At 33.1% G+C, this 25,117-nt stretch overlaps 1 protein-coding gene across 5 annotated transcripts in view; it reads right to left on the bottom strand.

Annotated features, from left to right (window-relative positions):
• The window catches only part of LOC126916162 (protein pinocchio), a 58,148-nt gene that overhangs the window by 10,275 nt on the left and 22,756 nt on the right, over positions 1–25,117 (bottom strand). For all 5 annotated transcript variants that reach the window (XM_050721657.1, XM_050721658.1, XM_050721656.1 and 2 more), the window contains one exon: positions 503–578. In XM_050721657.1, the coding sequence (XP_050577614.1) occupies positions 503–578 (76 nt within the window). The remainder of the gene's footprint in view (positions 1–502; positions 579–25,117) is intronic.

The following is a 25,117-nucleotide window of genomic DNA, read 5'->3' as shown; positions in this document are numbered from 1 at the left end:
CACCGTGATATATATACCTAATAAATTAACATTGATAAAGGTATGTAGTTTCATTTAAAAACAACAGATCGATGTTAAAAATATTTATAAGGGAAGAATTATGTGAATATATTTAAACTGCATATGTATTGTATAGGCACGTATCATTCGGTGGAAATCAGAAGCATTATTGGTTGCTTTGCTTGGCTGACTCACCAAAAAATTGGCAATGGTAAAAAATGGATCGATCGAATAAACGAAGCCACAAAGACGTAGTCGTTTTAAAAATGTATCGGTTTCCGCTTCCATGGGATATGATATCGCGATGCATAACTTAAATTAGAAAAGATTTGGAACCAGACGAACAAATACAAAAACCTTGTATTCCCTATTTTTTTAAACTTATCGGCAATTGTTCTGTCTAAATAAATGAACTGCATATAAACATATTTGTCTCTGCTACACTTTGCACAATTCTGTTTATCATAAAATACGATGCACAAAAAGTCATAAAGCAACTCACCCGTGGCGAGAAAGACTCTCAGTAGCTGGTTGCACGGATGTGGTTACAGACATGTTGTTATTTTGATGCGTTACAACTGCAATAGAAAGAGAATCCACATTAATTAGCATGTACTCAAGGGAGTGATCAAGGACGTGAAAGAAAGGAATCCCCGACAGAATTCCACAATATATAAACAAGGCTCGCTGGAAATCCGTTGGTAGGAAAGGTCTTCAAGTTGACGAACGAATATAGTATGTGGAACACACGAACGCGAATTGCGAAGGACATCCACGATAAGTTTCACCGTCGATCTCTCACCTTGGCACGAAATAATCACTTTTACTTTCCCCGTGAGAAAAGAAAGCCAAACGATCGCAGTACATGGTCTGAATCCTTTATTTTGACCAATCCGAGATTCCACGACGTAATAGATTATGTAATTTGTTTTACAGCTATACTTCTTTACACGGAAACAATTTCTTTGTCAATAGAGCAGTGAAGGTATCGCATACGGTATAGGATATGTTGATGGTTTACAAAACTAAAATTTATAACTATAGAGAAATTAAGTATATGCATATATGAATAAATAGCAGCGTGAGAATAATTTTGGTGGTACAATAGAAGCCAAAATAATGCAAAGAAAATCTGTATAAATACAGGAGAATGAGCAAATAAAATTTAAAATACTTTAAAGAATAATCTGATATATTTTGTGCCATTCTGTCTTTGCTTCAGAATGTACCATTTTAAAAGTCGTTATATTATGCGATAAAAAAATCAATGTAGGAAGGACTTTATAACGCCAATAATTCTAAAATAAGATCCCAGTATGGATACAAGGTCATGAGGGAATGCCAAGGATTTTATCATTGACACACTGACAATGCGTGGTGGATTTCATTATCAAACAGCCACGCAAGTGCCTTGATTTATTCTTAGAAAAGAAAAGCAAGGTAAGAAAATTGGTAACTTATTTGATGCCATTGAAATAAAACCGATGATTTCCTTTTAAATAATCATTTCTGAAATATTTTACTTTGGTAATACTCTTAAGCCCGACACAAAACTCGCTCGAAATAAAACGTTGACTTTATTACATGATTATTTCACTGTTTTAGTCATGAATACTTTTACCACACGCGGGAAACGCGTATTTACATGTGAATGAAAGTCATTACAAGTCATTTTAAAATTAATTATCTGTTTCGTTATATGATACCTATTTCACAATTACAAATTGAACCTTTATTCGATTGTGCAAAATACCACGTGGCATATGCGTGCTGTTTGAGTTTATTATGAAAAGCTTTCACGCGTATCGGTCAAAAACATGTGTTTAACTCTGCTATTAACAAAAATAATTGTTAAATAAAAGGACGTTATATCTATTAGTAGTAACACCGATATTATTGTTTTTTCATAATACATATTAGATAAATGCTGTAAATAAATATAATTTGTACGTGTGGCTTACACAAATGATTTCTTCATTAAAATTCGAATATTGAAGGTCCTATTTTCGATACGTGGTGTTGGATCAAAGCACTTTCATGCAGAAAACTCCGTCGTGGCTGAAATTTCCAATGAAACGTAAATATGACGTAGTCGGGAATATACTCGTGAACCGAACGGTTACGCGATAAAATAATGACGTAGTATGTAATCGAATTATTTATGACGTATTTTGTTATAACAATATTATGACGCATTAAATAGAATTTCTTTAGGTACGGATGTTACGTTTGAGATTTTTAATTCTTCATAAATTCATTTTATATGTTGACTATAAGTAAATTGCAAATATTTACGAAATTTCAATCGTTACAACAATGGAAGAAGTTCTTAAAAACGTACGTATAAAATACAGTTCTAGAGATATTAATATGTATGCGTATCTTTACAAAAATGTAGAGGATTATCTTAAAATTTCTAGGAAAACTTTATATAAATATCTAAACTGATTTGGAAACTTCACGTGCGTGAGTAAACGTACCCCAACGCGGTTTCCATAAATTTTCGACTATTTGACATAAGGAAACTTTGAAAAGTCACGGTGGCAGGCTGACGAAATGAGTTAAAACATCGCCGTGAATGAAAATCCAACCACTTTGCCGCCTTTTACTCTCTTCACGTGACGAGACTCTAACATTAGTTTTTGCTTTCACCTCTTTCAGGCCATTAGTTTAGAGTTATGTTAGAGGAAAACAGGGCTTGCGAACTGCAGCCAGGTATCCCGAGATGTAGCCGAGGCACCATTCCATGTGATCATGTATTTTTATTCTATCGATAGACCAAAATAGAAGAGCCTTAAGAAAGAGGTGTGCAAGTAATGGCAGTATGGACACTATGCGGCTACCAAAGTAGTCTGAGGTCGTTGGCTACGTTCGAACTCAAATGCGTCCTCGAGTACGAAGCCAATTCTGTTTGACCCTTTGTGCTATTTTATGTAATTAAAATATCAAACTACTAAATTAAATTTTCTAACATATTATATATTATGCATAATGTTTTGGTGTATAATATTCATGATTATTCATTTCAACAAAAAGAATAAAGAAGCTTTTCTCGTTTTACAGATTCTCACGTTTAATTTGTTTCATTTCGAAAATGTTCTTTCGTTCATTCTTCATAATTCTTTCTCCTACGTTGTTTAAAGGAAACACGTACCCAGTAGTATGTATGTACGTCAGAAGCGGAAGCGGATGTATGTTTTATGTGGTATGCTGCTGTTCTCCACTTCTTTCACAAGTGCGCAAAAGGCTAACCTAAGTGCGTGACCCGTGAAGGGCTTTTCACCCTCGTCGTCTGTGATTGCGTATATAGTGACTCAAGATGATTCCATTCGAAATAACGCTCGAACTAACGAAGATAAAATTTGTCGAGCAACGATATAAGGAATCTTTCTTTATTTTTATTTTATTTTATTTATTTTATTCTTTATTTAATTTACTTTAGAATAATTTATTTTATTCTCTCATTATTTAAATAAAATTCATCAAATCGATAGTTGTATAGTTGCTTATTGAATATTTTTTGCGAACAAAATTCTTTGTTAAATGTTGACTCGAATCTCTCGTTTAGTTTGATCTTTCTACGCTTCAAAGCCGTCAAAATTATTTTCTTTTGCGTATTTCCTGATAATTCTACAAGAAATAGTTAATTAAAACAATTATTAAAAATTATTGAAATAATTATTCTTCGATCAAATCTTTTCTCATTGACTTTATCTTACGACTACACAATTTTGTATCACTACAATATAGATGTACTATATCAATACTATATGCCTACAAATGTACCTTTTTTTATCTCTATCAATAACATCAATTATACATCTATACATACATCTATACATCAAATATATCTATACATAACATCAATTTTGTGAATATTCATCAGCTCCTGTAAAATTATTCATAATTAATTGAGGAAAAACCATTATCTCCTATTGTCCAATTGATGTCTTATTTAGAACAGCACTTGTCTCCAGACATGTATACGTTCGCGTTCCGGCGAGGGGTTGAAACGAGGCCAACAACCCTCGAGGTCGTGACAGTCTCTCGGGATGCAAGGGGAGGGAGACTGAATTCGAGATATCGATCGACCTCGTCGACTACTGTGGCTAAACTCCCACGCGGATGCATGGCTACGGAGCGAATGCGGAATCAGGTCGTTTCAACTACGATATACAGAACGGAAATACATGTTTATACACGAAATTTAATTGATATATCTTCATTTTACGATTTTCTATTTGAAAACAGAACACGGCAAAAAAGCTTTATTTATCGATTGCATATGTCGCATGTTTAATCAATGGAAAAATATTAATGTAATAGCCTTTAACATGTATCTAAATATATTTTATATTGTATAAAGATCATTGAATTAAAATGGTTTGATAACAACGAATAAGTTAACCAAACAAACTTTCGTAATCACGAGAACAGATGATGAACGGATAGCTATATACAGATAATAATTATGTGAAATGAAACGTCCACGTTGATCGCGTGACAAGAGAATAATTGAAACTACACTGAATTTATATAATTGCAACGTTTGAATTGTCGCAAAGTGGCAACATTGCAAGGACCCTTCGGTTGCATAATATTCGAGCAGTGCACAAAGAGATAGAAAGATACAGTTTCCTTCTTCAATTAACAAACACTAAATACGGTAACGGAATCAAAGATACAGCTGCATAAAGAATCAAAAGTTTCCCTGGTAAGAGAAATATACATCATATTACAAACATCATGGCTTCCAACGAGCAGTTAATATAAGAAAAATGTAAGTTATAGCCTTTGCAAATATTTATTAAAGTGAAAACAGAAAACTTAATTGTGTTTTAAAATATTTTACGATAGGAAACCGGACGATATGATCTTCGTGAAATTCCAGGTAGAGCAGATTTTATGAGAAATAATGAGCAAAGGTCACTTTGAACTACATATATAAATTTGAACCACGAATTTAATTGTCCCTATGTTCAGTTAATCAAATAAGAAAGATTGATGAATTTATGACAAATGTAATTTAAGTTTAAAAATATGACGTGTAATAACCCGGAAAATTTTACTATAAATTTTTTTTAAAGGTATAAGAGCAATACTGTTAAACGCAAAGTTAGCCCTCCTTGTATTACCGCATTTTACGTTTTTAAAACGACCAACGAAATGTATGAAGAAACATTGTATGAACGAAATGGTCAGGAATGTAACGAAGCGTTAACAGGATTGAGAAATTAAAATTCCACCTCTGGAATTCGCCGTCACTGGTGTAACGGGTTTCCAGCGAGCCTTTGCACAAACAAACGAACTAAGTAACATGGAGGTATGACCTCGTTCATCGTCCATCGACAATTCTTCGCAAAATTAACCACTCACCCGAGTGTCCGTTCGTCGACCGAAACACGCAACGCAAACATTTCAAACTCTCGGAACAGTACCAACGTTATAATCGAAAATCGTTAAAGAACTAATACGTTTTTCTTTTCTTTTTGATAATTATAAATATCAAAATCCCGATATTTTGATGATGAAACTTTGCTATTATAGCATTTGAGAAAGTTTGTATGGCAATAGTAGTTAGATCGCCAACATGAAACGGTCAAAACTTTCGTCGATACACGACTGTTGGGCGTTAGACAGAAGAAGCAATCTGAAGTTAGTCACGCAGCTCAACGTCCAGAGTATTGATTCCCACGCTACGTTCTTTTCTTCGCTTTCTTTGCATGTATCGCTTCTGCCTCCCCTCACCGCGGTGAAACCACCCTTTTTATTACATTCTTACTTTTCAAAGCGAAACTCTGCCACTTTCTGTGCAAACGAACATCACGAACACGTTCGACGTGAAAAGAAAATCTTGCTGCTTGTCGTGCTTTCTTAAAAGGAAGGCATGGTGAAAGCATGGTCGAGTGCGATCTTCCAATACAAAGAAAGCGAAGACCAAAGAACTTTATTATAAACGCTGCATCACACTTTGATTCGATATTCGTGTTTCATCGCATCGAACATCAGTCCGAACTTTCCTACACACAGATTTCTATACACACTGTTTTTCTAACACAATTGCAACGCAATCTGCGACGCTTGTAATGCGGATTAGCGTACGCATGGTAACGTGTAGAATCTGTATAACTTACATTTCGCAGAGAAAATTGGACGGCAGACGAAGTATAACGGTATTCGCACTGTCTTTCACTTGATTCTCGAACTTTGATGCGATACAATGGTCAGAAATATAAAATATCGAAGCTCGACGAAAACAGACGGTTACGAATTTAGTACAAAGATTGAAGTTAGTTAGCGAAGAAAATAAACCGTCACGACGTCAAGTTTCAAGTCTGACTGAAGATACCCACGGTCGCGCAGGGGCCTTTTATAACTGCGGTGTGGGTTGGGCAGCGTGGCAATCGCCGGACGGCGAAATAGTGGGGAGAGAGGAAAGCCGAGGCAGAAAACCCCATCTGCGCAACTAACAATAATGCAACTATGTGTATGTATATACATGTGTCTGCTTAAGCTTGCTGTGACGAGCAACAGAGGGGCAGCGATTCTCTGCTCGTGGCGCCGGCGTGTACGGGCACATGTTAATAAATAAATTATGAACAGTTAGTACGATAACGAATCTTATCTCTGATGAATTCTAGAGGCCCAATGCCCAATGTTCATGCAGATAGCGTAGAAATACTGATCTTCGCATTCCGTAAACAAATTTTTAAAATTTCATTTAAAAGTACATTATATTTTATGCTATTAGAGTTTCACAATATCATTTTTTTGCTCATTCTGAATTTCCAATTTTGCGTAGGTTTAGCTGTATAAAGCAGAAGTATACAACCGAATACCGACAGATTCCGAATACAGCTGGATGCAAGAACTCTAGAGAATGAAAGGCGTTTGTCACGTGTTTACACACCCTTTCAAATTGTGTGGAGAAGAAGAGAAACGTAGGTTTATCTTTAACGTTAAAATGTCACCGCCCTCGGTGTTGCATTTATAAGCGAGCGTACGTTGAGCCACCTTTGCAGATTAGACGCGACAGAGATTCTCAGTTCAGCGTTACATTATTGGTTATCTATATCGATTTTCTATAGTCTTCATGTTTTCTGCATTTAAAAGGACAAAGAAAAGAATAAATTCTCCCTTTTCGCACGTATCATTCGTACACATGTGCTCGTTACAAAGATTGAAATTATATTTATATTAACTGTACTATTTCCACTACGAATACTGACATCTTGAGATATTTTCCATTCAGCCTAAAACGCGGATCCCAACTTTTGTTTTTCTTTTCGATTTGCTAAACTAGTATTACGAGAAACGTGTATTTTTATTAAATTTAAGATTCTTAATTTATTCTCATCAGTTTTGATGAAAACATTGTTACAAACATACGATAATATAAACTACAATATAAATAAAGTTTAATCTCTCTCCTCTACGAACTCCTCTAGTAAAGAATATTGATCATCCAGTTGCAGTTTACCAACAATAATTATACATTTATGGGACATCTAAACGTGTAAAAATATACAAAATGTGCATAATATGCAAAAATTATATGGAAAAATATTCAAAGTAAAATATTTGTTATAAGTTATAATATTTGGAAATGAGACAAATCTGTATTTGGTTACAATACAATATATCCGGCTATATAAGAAGCCGGATGATACAAGCAGTTAAACTTAAATATTAAAAATAAACACCAGATTTATTTATACACTGTTTAAGAGAGACCACCCTATTATGATTTATGCATGGATTATTCAAAGAATGACGAATCATATTAGAGTAATCGGATGTAGCGAAAGTCTTGGTGTGTATGCATCCTCGCGTTGGTTGATAAAAAAATGCATAAGCCAAAAGTTACATGGATCTAGCATGTATGAACAATTCCAAGGAAATCGTGGGCGTTTTCGATCAACGTGGGTCTGTTCACTTTGTAGAATGTAAGTGAGAAAGATTGAATTGATACGGTATAAATAAGTATAACGATAATTTATAATGCCGATTTTAATGCTTTATTTTACATAATTGACATTTAGGACTGCTTTTAGTAAAGTGCTTATCTTAGGAAAGGACTTCGTGTATATATATTGTATATGAAGTACTTTCTTATGTTTTTCAATGATGTTTCGTTTATGCAACTTATACACATTATTTCATCCTTTATTCTTAATGGATTAGAAACGAAGTCTCTTACACTAAAATAACTCTATATTTTAAGAATCCCCTTCAAACGATTAGATCGTATTCTTATTCAGATCTCCCTAAAATAGTCTTGAAATGTATATACACATTTCTGCATATCTATGCTTTGACTTATAGATATCTACCTCTTTTCACGATCCAACCGCAACATTTTTAGTATATATATTTACTCGTAGCTGACATTGCTCCCAACCATTCGTGTGAAATATATTTTTCAGGTTCAGTTTAAGAATAGTATAGACATGAATGGGCCTTCCTCGTCGATGTTCTTGGCATTCGTGACTTTTTCACCTACGTGATACTCGTCAGCGCAGATTCCATGCGTTCAAATATCCTGCAAAGGTTAAAAGTTTGCTTGTTGCGTCGGGTCGATCCAATCGTGCATCCAATCACGCGCTATCCTGAGAGATTTCACCTTTCTAATAACGTCGTTCGACAACCCTCGACTGATTTGTTGGTGGTTTGAAACATCTCTTGACGTCTGGATGTATCCGTGATTATGATTTAGTTACACAGTGGGGTAGTTTGATGTAAAAAAAACAGATGCATGTGTATAAGCAATTTGTGTAGCATACACGCATTTCGGAGAGTGTAGGATTGAAGGTCGCCAGAAAAATCTTGCACACGGGGAATCAGACGATTCTACGATATCTTAGCTAGCACGTGTCGCTTTTGACAGATATGAATCCACGAGTTACAGATTAGTTGAGAGGAGAGCGCGGAAAAATTGTATCTTGCTTGCTAATTGGATGAAGCGCCGCGCCGGTTTAATCCGACGCAACCGACGCTGATGATGGCTGCCAAATCACGCCCACGTGTGATTTCGCCGACGCCAGTTAAATCTCACGGTGCTGCTGTTTCTGTTTGAGTAGTCAGTTTCACTGCTCTGTTAGGCTTTGGTCAGTTTGAGTTTTCGAGAGATTGTATTGGTTCGAAAGCTTTTTATAACCGCATATCAAACGATTTATTTGAATTTTCCAATACATTTGTTTCCCAAATTAATTTTCCATTTTTTATTTACGCTTGATATTGCTATTACTCAATGAACATACACATATAAACACTTTCGAAATAAACAGCTCCATTAAAATTTCAATCAATTAATCTCATCGTTTTACAGAACTATCTATTAGTTAAAATTTATTTCTACGACATACAAAGATGTGTTAATACATGCTTAATGTGTTAAATCTGCTTTATATTGTATAAGAAATGTCTATTCTATTCAGCTATTCTATTGAAATAATGGAATTTCTACTTTATATGTAAAATGATCATCGTGGAGAGAGAGAGAGAGAGAGAGAGAGAGAGAGAGGAAGAAAGAGAGTTATTTTATTGTTCATGAAGAAAATTAATCTACTATTGCACTGATAATAATTTAATAATTTATAAGATCTAAATAATCATTGCACAAGTCTAAATTGATGAACAAACGTAAATATCATTTGAGTATGAAGAATGATGGTCACTAATGAGGTCACTCTATTTTATCCAGAAAAAGAATCTTATTTTGTTATGCAACGGAAATGTACAAAGAAACAAATAAATCTATTTACAACGAAATTGTCTAGAAATAATAGAATAACATCAATGGCGTGCAATAGCAAAATTAAGTAAATAAATTTGTTTTTTCGTAACGTGTATGCTCTGTATCAGAGCGGGCTAGAATATAATAATAACAATGATAATAATAATAAATAGTTCGACCGCGTATTCGAACACTTAATTATAAATGTTTGGAAAACACTTGCGTCACGCTAACTCTAGGTTACTGACTTATGTAAATTTCTAGAATAACGCAACAGACACAGATACACAGCTAATGACGATCGCTTATGCTCGTTTGCGATAAAGACGACGCAATTATCCTTAATGTTTAATAAATACCCGCATTTTGCATCGATTTTTATGAGCGAATGATTACCAACAGTGGTATGTCGCGTCGTTGCAATCCGGGAATATTCCAAGAAATCGTCAACATAATCATGTTATTAATGATACTATAGTTACGTTTTAATCGTTATCAATGACTGGTCTCCTTCTGTATCCTGTCAGGTGAATGAAGTTAGCGATGCAAGCAACTTTTGTTTCGCAATTGTAACAAAGTGAACGCGAATATAGTAAAAATTAAAAGTTAAATAGAGTAATAACATTGTGGTGCGAATTGAACACGATAGAGATCAGTTATTATTCGATATCTTTTACATGAGTGAAAGATAGGTTTCTAAGATACTTGGGATGTTTGATAAAACAAGGAGAAGAACCTTAGTATTTAGTTATTAAAAGAACAAATTAAAAATTAAGAATTGATGATCTTATGATCAATTCCTTTCAATCGTAAGAATTATCAAATAAAAATTTTGAAATGACAGTGCATCGCAATTTTCTCCTGATAATTATGTGTACGTAAAAATTCGCTTGGTATAACAGACTAAATAGAGGAAATATTTTCAATAACAAACGTGTTTTCCATTGTTTGACACGATATGCTACGCGTACGAGGCAACTGTCATCGTTTCATCATAATATCAAAAATAACACAATTTTCGAGCACAGCCAACACCTGCTTCCTTATTTCTCCGAGGAATAATTAGTTTACACGATGTTAATCAGTCGCGTCGATCGCGTTATCGTTATCGTTCACGGCGAGCAATTGTTTAAACAACATCGTTCGAACCAGGAATCACGCAGCCTCGAAATTTTTAATGCAAACGCGCTGCTGACGTCAGTATCGAATTATTCTCGATAATTCAACAGTAGTACTTATGAATTACGTACGACACACGGAAATCGCATATTGTGCCATAAAACTAACGGGCATGACGTGAGTCGTGATGCGTGTTGAAGAATCTATGTACATACCGAGATTTTTGTGGCAATTGATAAACCTTTGTGTAACGATTTAGGATTGAGTAACACGCAGGGTTTGTTGAATAATTTCATGATGATCAGAGTGAGAAATGATTTAATTAGATATGTAAGTATAAAACTAAAGAAAATAAATATAGAACTTTCAATATCCGAGCATCTACTGTCCATTTGTTATATGTTCCACTATTCGGATGTTTCATTATTTGAAAGTTCGAAATATAAAATTATTATAATATGCGTTAATATGAAAATAGTAGGGATGTGCGGAGACCTGAACCTGTGGTGTGGTCGGATGGGATTCTGAAAGTTTGCCTGACACATAAAAATGTTCAGGAGCCGATATTGCATTCGGGGCATGGTCCAAAAGGATACAGAAGACAAACACAGAAAAAACACAAAAAAATATTGGTGGATACGGAATCCACAACAAAAAACAAGAAGATAAAGAGCCACAGAACGGCAACGCTCACCGAATAAAAGTGTAAATATGTAAATATGTAAATATGTAAATAGATAAACAAATATTATACTAATCCCACAGAACACCCCTCCCCACCCCTCCCAGTCCATCCCCTCCCAGCCCCTCCCTAATAGGCTAGCGAACTGTCCTGTTTTTGCGTCCAGGCTTTCAGGACATAAATTAAAATATCGTACATAAGCACAGCGCAACAGCGGCTTAATTTTATCTTATTTAACAATAATAATCTTAAAAAAAAAAAAGAGAAAAGAATGTAATAATGCATGGCTACGTCGTACCGTCGCGTATCGGTACTTTTGCCTGTACCACCCTACAATTAGAATTCAGCGTTTATTCTGGAAAAAAAATCATGTAAAAAAAATATGTAAAAAACCTGGAATTAATAAACAAAGTTAAAAAAAAAAAAGCATTCGGGGCATGGTTTTCTGTCTTACTTTAAATTAGATTTCAAAATATCAAATAGTAAACATACGATGCTACAAATATGAACAACGAACAAGACAAATATGAAACATTTTAGAATGTTGGAAACAGCAAATATATCACAAAAGTTATGAAAATATTGACCATTCTTTTATTCTGAAAAGATAGAATGGTTTGAAATCTTTTTTTTTTCCTAAAAAAAAAAAAAAAAAATTAGATAATAAGTAAAAAATAAATTAATTGTAGACAAGAAATGGAATATATTCACTAATTTTCGTCGGTTGTAAATCTTTTAAAACCGACTCGTAGAAAGCACTGGCATTTCCACGCGTTCTCGGTGAACAACTTATTCGACTGACTTACATATGCACCAGGGCCTGCGTAACTCTAACGCAAATATCACATGCTTGCTACTCAAGCATAGAATGCAAATAAATTTAAGCAAGATAACTTGATGTAATTATTCACGATTCGTATTAACGTATGATAACATCATGTGGATGGAGATAGTCTCGTGACTTGTGACGCGAACACTTGTACTTTTGTGCTAGGTTTATTAACTTACTAACAAGATACTGTCACTTTCGAAGTCGAACATTATGAAGCCATGTATTGAATAAACGTTAATATAAGCAGAAATATGCGCAAGAACGTGTATACTTAATGAAGATATTAATTAATTCAACATGTTTTAAAAATTCGGAATAAGGTAAATTTGAAGAACAAATATCTTTCATATTACTCAATGTAGAACTAAAATTTGGTTTTCTTCCTATTATTCTATTTTTAATTTTTACATAAAATGTTAAAATACTGTGTAATTGATAAAGCTTGCTTTAAATTTTGTTCTAGTATCCTAAACCATTTGTTGGCAATTAAATTCTCTGTTTTGTTGTATTCATTAAATTATCAATATCATTAAATTATGCTTACTTTTTACTCTTTATCACATCGAACAGTAAATATCATGTTTCAAATTATAAATATAAATATATAAAGATATAGGTATATAAAATTTAACAAATCAATATGAATTACTTCATAAATTACTACGTCCACGCTGATGTAATATTTAGCTTTAATATAAATAGAAACATCAGATCAAAACAAATTTCGTCATGCGACAGAAATTTGTTGTAACAATCAAAAAAACATATTCTCCTAAGTATTATAGCGCCATACTTACGTTTTCTTTTTCAGGAAAATGCAGAAGAAACTCACATTACTCAATTTAGTTTAAATTAATAAAGAGTAATTAAGGATATTATACAAGAGGGGAGAAAACTTACAAACGTAACAGCAATGGATGGGATATTTATGGAAACATTTCCAATCTCTCGTGTACCATGTGAAGAATACGAATAGAGAAATGCTCAAAGATAAAATTCTTGTTGCATTCGAATATTTAAAAAGAAATGTACCCAATAAATTATTTTTTAAATTCGAAAGGGGAAGAAAGAAAAATGTTGAAAAGAAAAATGAGAACAAACTTATGAATTCGATTCTTTTTCAGATTATGTCGCACAACTTCAGCATGTCACACCCATATCATGAATAAATTACAACGAAAATCATGTATCCTATCTCAACAGATTTCATATATATACATACATATATACATATTTTATATATTATATATATATATATATACATATATACATTTATTTATACATATATATATATATATATATGTATAAATAAAACCCAGGCCGTACTAGCGTCGCGTAATCAATATCATAAACACGAAGTCACGGTCCATTCTTCGGAGGAATGTTCTCCTGGTTCCGTGGTTACCTCATTAAACAGTGTCGCAAACGATTGTTGACTGCACGTGTATACGGACGAAATATCGCGTGATCTGTGTTCTTAACGCTGTTCTTAAGTGAAGCCGGTTCAAGCCAGTCTTCAAGATGTCGAATTGCCTCCCAGTGACGTTAATCGATTAGGCCAGGTCTTGAACCGATCGCTCGAGGACCTGAGGAGAAGAATGACCAACATTGTTCGAGAAATAACAGAACTAACCATTCGCGAAAATCATTGGCGATTGAATCGCTACAAATTATCGCAACTTATATCAAGTATTCCTATAGTAATGAGTTTGTGAAAACACTCGCGTTTTACAATCTAAAATTATCATTAAAGACTGCTTATCAATTGTTTAAATTTGATTAAACACCTATTCCCTGTTCAATATTATTTTTTAACACCCTGTATGGTTTTAAATGTAACAAATAACTCTATGCGTCGTTAACAACACCACAGCGATATCTCTTCATCTCGCACCTATCTTTTACAAAAATAAAATTTCATTAAAAACGTCGATGATGAATGAAGAAAAAATAAACGGAGAATGGACCTCGATGAAGGGAGGAGAAAACTTAAAGGAGAAGAAGAAAGTTTACCTGTGACCGTTTTTTCAACATCAATGGCGTGTTCTCACTGCACCGTGACGCAAAAAAAATTAATTGCGAAAGCAGGGCGCGCGTGCACAAGCTTCTTGCTTGAAACAGCGTGAAAATTGAAAACCGATTAATTGTATGACGTCAGCGTTCACGATGTTAACCCGATGAAAATCTGTAGGCTGCACTTCTAAAGTTGGTTCACACTTTTATATGCATGAAATCAATGCATTTAGTTTAAAGAAGGGAAGAGACAAAATTTCCTGTGAATCTAACAGTATTTGAACAGAAAGTTTTAAAGTTTTTAACCAATACCTTATGCACTATTTTATTCGCACTTCATTGTTTCACCTATAGGTACATAATTCTTTTTATATGTGTGCAGTAAAATCAATTTGCTATATTGGTAGCTTTTTAATTATTGCGTTATACAAAGAATATAGCAATTTATAAAATAATGTTTTATTATTATGTGTTATATTATTATAGTATTGTAATAAAAAGAAAAACCTGATTATCGAAGATTGTTTTAAAAACACAAATATGGGATTTACTAAATATTTGTGTTATTAATTATCGTTAAGTTAACTGTAATTCAATTCTTTTTAATTTAGGTAACAAAAATAATATTAAATACCAATAGTGACATCGATCTATGGCTTAATAGCTCATTGCGTTACTTCCATTAACATTTTTTCTTTCTTTTATCTATCAGACAAGACGATAATAGTCGTAGCCAAACAATTCTAACCGAAAGAGAAGCCAGCTTCGTGAAAGCACGGTAAACACAACTACTTTACACGCTTATAAATCTCATAAAATCAGTCGTTTCGCGATACAACGATCTTTCAAAACATTAGCAATTTTACGTAACCTATTTTTTTAGCCTATTTGCAGGTAAATTCGCGCGATGATTATGATTCATCAAAGTCGTACGAGAAATGAGTTGTCCCTGAGTATTTGTACTTGTCGCTGGAACAAGGTTAACGGTTTTTCATAAGGAGTTAATGCGTGAAACAGGCATGGAATTGATTCCAAGACGTTTTATTATTGTTTCTTTATTTATCGATTCATTAACATGACACTGAGAGTTATTATGAAATATTATTATTATTTATTATTAAATATTATAAATATTATTATGAAATTAATTCATCTACTTCTTCTATTAAATGTGATTAGTCTTTTCTTCGTATCTCATTTTTCTAATAAATCAAAAAAAGTGACAAGGTCCAAGAAAGAAACAAGTATTTGAAGCCAAATAGAAGATAAATAGAAACGCAATTTTAAAAATGTAACTTGTTTCTTCCATTCAACAGTGCTGAATTCTTGACTCCTTTTCCTTTTTATGGTTATCTAGTGGAAACATGGTATCGAAGGATGGAATTTATTCACGTAATGAAAAATTTTGTTTCTGGTACATATTGCCGATAACCTAAATGGCATGGACTATATTAAGAAACTGAAAACTGATTTAAAAATAAATAGAATTGTGTTCTAATCATAATAATTTCATTTCTTAGATATTAAGTTTGTTTCTTTAATTTCTGTAACATTGCTCATGTTAATAAATTTCATTAATAATCTACGTTTTATCATTTTGTACATATACCTAATAAATGATAGATATATTTATCTACAGAGGATTAACAGTAACCCCTATATTGCAGATATATTATGTACTGTATATTATCCCTTATCCTGAAAGAAAATAGCGTAAGACTAAATTATGATACAAACAATATCTGTCATTTTGGCAAGTAACTTGCAAGAAGGAAAATGGAAATCGATAGTCGACAGACGAAAAATCGTTCTTACAAGATAATTGGCCGATTAGCATACTTGCTTAGGAATGTCCTCGCTTACAAGGATATCGAGGGTAATAATTTAAACTGATGTAATTCGATGGAACCGTGCGTAAAGGAGGATAATTGTAAACCCAGGGAATAGCGCTCGATAGCAATATACACATAGATCGACACAATTTGCTAAGTTTGATAAAAATTAACTTTGATGGTCAAACATTATCGGTAGATTTTTATTCTTAATAGTTATTTTATTATAAACATTTATTGTTATATTAATAACAATTTATTGTTAACATTTTGTTGCTGCTGCAATCGCCGTTGCAATGAATTTCGTGTAATGCGTGTGATGATAGTTTTATTAAAATATAACCATATCTGGAGGAACTATTGTTGCGAATACTCAATTTGATAAACAACAAGAAAAATAAAAAACTTTCCAATTCTAGAACCGCTCATTTTTATATATTATTGTTTATTTTTCATCATATTTTACACCACAACAAAATAAACTTTTAAAATATAAAATATATTTGGGATACGTGTGGTAGGATCTAAACAACAGTTTATACTTCGCTATAAATTACCTTATAGGAATGTATGCCTGGTAATGTATAATTTGTGGGTTTATAATGTTGAATTACATGACTCTGCGTCTGCTTTCATTATAACAAGTTTACACTGGTTTTAATTGAAGTGCCTTCTGTTGCAGTGAATCAACCATGGTTTAAACGAATATTATGTAAAGACACAATATGTTACATTAGCTCACAAATCATTCAAATAATGTTTCTAGAGTATGAGAAAAAAAGAAGAAAATTTGTAAAAAAATTTTTAAGTAATTGGGGCAAATTGTAAGGCAATTTTTTTGTGTTCTGTATAAACCTCCGATATTCTTTTAGTATTAAGTTAGAATAAAATCATTCTGTTGCATTTTTTTCATTTCTATAGCAATTTATAATCACAATCATTCTGACTGTTTAAAGTTAAAGATATAAGTCGAACAGGTCTTCAAAACGGTCACTTATCTTGCAAAACAGAAAAACGTACGTATATGGACAGACAAATATGAAACAAGAGAATTTCTCTCGGAATATCGATGAACTGATGGCTACTGTTAGAAATTACATATTCCATACATATTATACATCCGATTCTCTGATGTTTTAATGTTATTCAATAAATTGTATATTAGCATTCCTCGGCAAAACACGTGGCATAGCAAAGCTACGATTTACTTCTCTTTTTTGCTTCAAAACAAATCTTTTACGAGTCGAATGTCTTTTCGATATTTCGTCGAGTCGAAATCTAATCATTGCGTTTCAGGCATTAATATTTTTGTTTCAGAATTTTCGTTGTTGCTCATGACGTAACAAAAGGTTGACTACAACTCTTGACATGATTTCGAGACAAGAAAAAAAGAAAATCTCATGTGGTACCAAAGCGGAGGCGTAACGCGGCTGAAAAATTTCCATTACCGTTATCGTTCCAACGTACACATATCGAGATATCGCTTTGTATTGTGATCGATAAGAAAGTCTTATCAGGGGGACGGCTCAATAAATTATATCGGAATGAAAGGGATTTAGATCGTGGGTACGTGAACCATTATCATTCGCTTATCATTAAATTCATCTCGAATCGGGTATCGTCAAGTTCCTCTTAGTAAATCTTTGTTTCCGTCTTCACTTTGATTTTACCATAAGATTTCTAATTTAATTACACATGATACAACTAGACAGTATTTAAGTACAAAATATTAAGTAAAATAATTCGACAAATATGTACTTACTTATTTACTAAATAAGATACTATATCATCTGAAATCTAAATAATTAGTTTTGATATATTTTATTTAAATAATACCTGATAAATATCTTTACATATTAAAAAATTTGTACTTGCAGCCTAATTGAACAACGCAATATTGAAATATTGTACAAATATTTTCAGAGACTTCAAATCAAACAACAAACAGGAGAAAGAAGAAATACGATACAAAACGATTTCACGGATGATGTTACCTGAATTAAAGTTGGGGGAAGCGTCAAAAACCAGAATCGAATACACGCATAAATGGTCATAGAGTATAATCTTACAAGCAAGAAATCTGCAAGGAAATTCTGTGATGTGTAGGAAGAAAACAGGGAGGAGATATAGATAAAGTTCCGAATGGTCCCGGTGACCGATGAATGCGAAAGAAGGAGAGAGGGTAGTATGCCAAATATAAAATTTTAGCTTCGAGTATTTATTAATTTCCGAGATATTAACAAAAAGTTTTTAATCTTATATATTGAATTATGCTTATACAGATATTACTAATACAGCCGCCTTTGCTGCAGTATTCGTTGTCGTTGATTGTTGAATAATATCGGCCTCGGTATTTACAGAGTGTTCCACGTAAAATAGGTTATTGTAACTTCGGTCGTCCAAAAGATGTTTTATACTCTGTTTAACTACTCTAGTAATTACGCAATCAAATGCTGGTCGACCACCTCACACCGCAGCGCGGCGGCCGGATTAATATGTACTACTACTAACATTAACCTAACCTAGCTTAAAAACTAAGGCGAGCAGTGGGATATTTTTGTATATAACTCGAGAAATAAGGTCGATTGCCGCTTATATGTTATACATTATATAATTGAGTACCTCAAGCTAAAATTTTATATTTGGAGTCCACCCTCGCCCCTCAAATTTTAAGTAGATCGGCCACCGGGGCCATTCGGAACTGCAGCCTGAAATATAAGTGGATGGTGGTTTTACGAGTCTTCCCGCCTGCATTCCATGGTGCAGCCAACAACCTCAGAACCACATTCGTAACGCAGAGTCAGAGAGATGATGCGATGGTGAAGAAGCCAGAAAATGCAGCAACGCAGAGAATAAGCGCCAAAAATAAAGATAAGGTTAGTCAATAGGAATATGCGTTTTTCCTTTTCATCTTTTTAACGGGATTTGAATTTATTCTCACGTATCGCTAAAAATTTTCCAAGAGATAAAAAAAATAAGACGAGGTAGAATAGTCCGCGGATGGTGCAGGACGACAACGAATAAATTTCACTATTGCTCCTTCTCTGTATTAGTTGCCTAAATTACGGTAAATCATAATGGAATGTCTGATGATATACCGTATATTATATAATATTTGACAGAAAGATTTCTTCAAAGAAAAAATAAAAATTGTAATACAACAAATCATAACTGAAATTTTTTGAAAGCAGTGCAAATACTTTTTGTAGTTACTACTTATTTTATATATCTTCTTAGATAAAGAACAGTAAACTAATTAATTCAAATTTCGTATCACGAAAATATTTAAAATGTCCAAGGACTAATGCGAGTTACTGTAAGATTGCGTAATCTAGAATATTCCGCCAAGTCGAAAAAGACCTTTCTAGATTTAAGAAAGAAATCTAAATGCACGCGTGGTCGCTTTTAAACATGCAAATACGCCGTTAGAAAAAATCGAAGCAGAATGAAGATGGTAAGCTTAGAGAGAGGAAGATCAAAGCGAAGGAAAAAGCAAAGATTTTACAGAGAGCACTGGCGTGCAGCAGAAGCATTCCGTCGAAGAAAACAAGAAGTAAATAAATAGGGCTACATCCATGGCAACGGAGAAGGAGCCAAGGCCCGCCAAAGCAGATGTTGAGTGAGCAACAAAAAGGAGACGAAGAAAAGGAAGTTCTTGGAAAGGTTCCAAAGATTAGAACCTGTTCTTACTTGCGGCAAACGAACATATGGCCGTGAAATTAATCCGCAGAGCATCGATCGCGAGATTACTAAAGGATAATGTAGTTGTAAGAATAAGGAACGATAACTTAAATTCCGTATATATTACATTATTCTCTGGCATTATCATAGTGTGCGAAAACAACGTCGGTGAGCGTGTTATTTATGGAAATTTTATAAACTTACCGGTACAGAATGAATAATAAGCAGTAAAATATTGCGATACTGTACGAGGCAAATGTAGAGAAAGTTGATTAGTTGATAGAAGATGCAGAAGTATTTCTAATAACACGAAGATAATAAGAATGGAGGGTTATCTTTAATTAGATCGCGTGGAGATGAAAAGAGATGTAAAGCTGGAAGATAAGTAAAAACTAAGTTTCGTGATATTATCTTATCTTTTAACGCTAAAATCCAGGAAGTGATCATCCTGACCATTGTTATTCTTTTTTCTTGTAATTTTTATATTTTTAGATTTACGTTTCTAACGTTCAACCTAGTATTCTTAAATGTAAAATAATGTAAACGATTATTCTCATCAATGTTTTGCTTTTCCTTGGTCAATCTTTCTATCATATTAACGTTGGAGTAACAGAAAAATTACCGTAGAAACTTAAAAAACCAAGAACCTATTGATTTTTCGAAAATCTACGTATTACTACGATATTTCATAAAGACTTTTGCTCTTTTGGTATGTAATATTTACCGTGACCACAAGGTCGCGGGGGAGTGCGATTCTCGGAATTTATATGAATAAACACAATACGAGATATTGCTGTGTGCACTTAGTGTTTCAGCGAAAACCAGATAACTGATATTTCTTCGAAAATTTCGTAGTACCCTTGTCCGTGGTTTAATGTCGGGACATAACAAAGAAGAGCTGCGAACTTTTAAATAGTATTTTTCGTATGAAAAATATATGTATACAGCGCAACAGAAAAGTTTCAAAATTCTCAGCGAAATGGTATTAAACCGAAAAAGATATGTATATAAGTAGAATAAAGTGTATTAAATAAAACGAAAAGGATATTTTGTTAGATGTAATTAACAGTTTAATAAAAGCTATTATGTAGAAGTAATTATGTTGCAGTAATGTATACAAAAATTGTACACGGTGCTACTTGTAGTTAAAAATTATCAAATAATATTATTATATTTTAATGGTAAAATATTACTTTATTAATTAGAAACAAATGTTAGAAGGAAAGAAGTATATTGTTCAAACAGAAAGAAGCATTGATCGCTATACTCAAATAGGTAAAACTAACTTTAGGATCAAATCACCCAACTATTCAAGAACCAAAGGAACAAGAACTTGGAAGAAACTATATATGTATATAACAGAGAGAAACTTATTTCTACGTGGAGGCAGGACCATCGACCGAGTGCACGACCCTCGAAGGACGTCCACCAACTTCCAACTTCTCCCTCCTTAAGCCTCCTTCCGGAGGGAACGACAAAGACGGAGATCCCGATACAAGGTTACGACCATTAATTTCGCAACGAATGCGTGAACTGCATCAGATCTTCGCGGACCATTGAAACCTCGCGAAGGTTTTCTTCACAATCAACAAATGGAATGCATTTTACAGTGAGTCCTTACAAACTGATGCACAAGGATCGAACGAAGATTTATATGAACGAGCACGAAAACGGAAAACTGGGCCAATGCCGAGAATCGTTCAAATTTCTATGGAAATTGAATAATTTATATACAATAGGTCTCCATTTATCTAAATTTTACTTATTGGAAGTAGAAGTCTAGCGCGCACAGTATCGATTCAGATCATCAAGGTAAAAATTCAGTATCAGTGACGCAAGCGTTTAACAAACGAACAAAATATATCGTTAATTATGGAGTTTGAAAGTAATGATTAACGATACATTTTTATTCGAAATCCTTTTGCTTCATTTTTTACTTTTGCCATAAAAAAGAAACAATCAATATGCTATATAAAAAACAAAGTTGACCTACGAACTATTGAAATGTCTTGTCATACAAAGAGAATACATGCTTTAAAGCCAAATGTTATGATGCCTTTCAAAATCATGCAGCTTTGGTATGTAACGATAAAATTTTAGCTAACGCATGATTTAAAAATCATTCAAGTGTGTGAGTTAAATGATTCATCTTATATAAGAGAGATTGACATGTTATGCGAAACAAGGGTCATCAATGACCCATGATAATAGCAGAGATAAACGTTCTATCAGGCAAGAAAGATATTCTTCGATTCAGTGGACAAGCAACGTGGGCGTGGGAAAAGATGGAAGAATTAGGAATGAAGGATAATCGTTATTTTTGTATAATTAAATATTATAACACATGACCTATATCTAGTTTTATAAAAGCCATCAATTTTATGTAAATGATATACGACAATATGCGAAAATAAACAACGCATGATCTTCAGTACTTTTGATGCATTTAAGTTGGAAGATGTTTTCAAAAACAGGATTCATTTCTCTTAGAATTCTGTATCTTCAGATTCCACATATTATATATTCCTATATTTTAACATGTTTTAAATGTACAAACATCAGCAGTCAGCTGAGAAATGATTTCCTATCATTCTCACGAAATATACGATTGCGTAGAAACGCTACGAGTATTATGAACTGATATTATAGATGAATGTGAAAAATTAAATACAAAAATATGATGATCTAAATAAGATAAGAAGTAATGTTTTTCAAAAAATGTAAAGAAACCCCCATTCCTGATTAAACGATAGACCAAATAATTACATTGGAATGGTCGGCAGTATCCAAATATTGAATTTAAAAAGGCATGGAACAGTTTACAGATGGTTAGCTTTAAGAAACGGCGAAAGATCTTTGGAAAGTTTATTCGATTATACCTTTAACTTGTTTCGATGTCGAGTTACCGTATTTTATGACATGTATAATTCTTCGGCCAGCAGATGCATTACATGTAATACCTTGCCATCGATCTGTGACGAGAATAGACAGAAAGAGCTAGTGGAATATTTTCCAATGGACAATGGATCTTGTCGCATTGATTTATAACGTTGCTGAAACGTCACGAAAACCGCAGTTCAAGGAATTTATGATTTACCCCTGTCTCCTTGTGTTGAAACGATTCTCACTTCTAGAAATATTACATCTTCTCTAGTGTTTACTTTTCTTAATCCTCGAAGCAATTGAGTATTGTTTAACACTAAATCAATAGGAAGGGTTTCTCAATCTCATACCCTTTTCTATGAACATGCCATGCACAGGTGGTATGTATAGACGGGCTAGTTTACGTAATTAGGCCTATGGCTCCGGAGCTCTATTGTAAAGTAACGCTACCAGCGTGCGGATTAGGAGCATGCATTATTCTTATACTTATATTTAAATATATTTTTATTATACATTCATCCAGACGGTCTTTTCTGAGATAAACTATTCTATTCCGAGATAAACCCCAACACCTTGCTTGCAATGATTTAAAGTTTTGAATAAAATTCATGTAACTTTTTGTTAAGTTAAGTTAAGTTAAGTTAAGTTTTGTTAAGATACAATAGAACGGGGTCTATCTCGGATAGTCGAAATCTCGAATAATACGGAAAGGTCCATTAGTGTTCATAAAACGTATAATAAAATCATAAAAAACTTTTGATAGTGTAATGTTGTATATTTAGATTTAATTAATTATTCAATCGGTTGAAAGTTTGATTAAATTCTTTCACAATACCTGACTAATTACACTTCCGTATTATTTATGTTAAAATATTGGAAAAGATGAACTTTTGATAAAATTGAAAGCATCTCGGATAATACGAAACTTCGACTAACGAGACTCGTATAACTGAGACTCCACTGTATTACATTATGCTGTATTTTTACATATTATATGCATTCATTTGTGAATATATACAATATGAATAAAACATAAACATCGTCTACATATTAGCTTTAGCTATTGAGCAATTTTTACGACGTCACTATATTTCATCTACCGATTATACGTCTTTCGTAGTGGAAGTCGAGTAGTGAAAGGAGACACGAAGAGTGATTACCTAGTTGGCAATCGTATAGTTTGCTATTCGCATTTGTATGTTGTATCATTTTTTTATACGACGCAATGGGACTAAGTTATCTGTGATCGAGCCAATAAGTCAGAACCTTGAAACGATTTTCCTGTCCAGCCAGAACTCGGTTAACTCAATTAAAGATTATTGGATTAACAAGCGACTACAATAAGCACGGACAAACGCAGAAATGCGATATACGCGGTGTCGATGCACTTTTTTCATTTGTTTACAAAGGAAGACTATCCCTATTGCTATCCCTATGCTACAATGAATTGTGTATTCTCTCATTTTCTCTCTTCTTTCTATTTCCTATTTTTCAAGAGGATTTTCTAATATGATTTTCTAATATTCTAGTTCTTTTTTTTTGTTCTTGATTTGCAAGTTAATAGCAGAACGTTCACTTTTTTAATAAAGCTTTTTTGTTTTTCACTTCCATCTCATGAACATACGAATTCTAATTAGTATTCCCAGCATAATTTCATCACAAATATCGTGAATTTTGTACTTTTACGTTTACATATTACTAGAATTACAGTTACTACATATGCATTAATGAAATTGTCGAAAAATAAATTGATAGCATTGACACAGTAATTAAAAGAAAAAGTTCAATGTCTATTTATCGTTTAATAAGAAATATGATTTCATATTTTAGAAAACTATGCTTTATATCATATCAACTACATTTCGAAAGTATGTATATAATATCGTCTTTTGTCATTAACATATATGTGATATATTGGTGTTAATAAATATTTTTATTATAAGGTCATCATAAAAATAAGACCACTGTACACTGTCGGAGATCGTATCATAATAAAACTCAATATAATTTATTTCAGTATAAATATCGATATTTAAAAATTAATGCTACGAAAATTCCCATTCGTTTGTTAAATATCTGTACAAGTATTTATTAATATTGTAAAAGGTTTCAATAACAAAAGAGTGAGTTGGTTGAGATATCATTAGGCTATTTTATCTGGCGCCCTTTTTTATTATTGCGTTCCTTTGGAATTACGTGCAATTCATGAGTAGTCGCAATTGAGAATAATTACGTGTTACACGAACAGTCGTAGAACTAAAGCAAGGGGAAAATTGTCTGTCATGTGTATGTTTCAGCACATTCAAGTCCATTAACCAATTGGATTTTGAAATAGGAAA

Source organism: Bombus affinis, chromosome 5 (assembly GCF_024516045.1).
Source record: "Bombus affinis isolate iyBomAffi1 chromosome 5, iyBomAffi1.2, whole genome shotgun sequence".
Lineage (NCBI taxonomy): Eukaryota > Metazoa > Arthropoda > Insecta > Hymenoptera > Apidae > Bombus > Bombus affinis.
The sequence above is the reverse complement of the archived record's forward strand: the minus strand, read 5'-3'. Positions and strand labels throughout refer to the sequence as shown.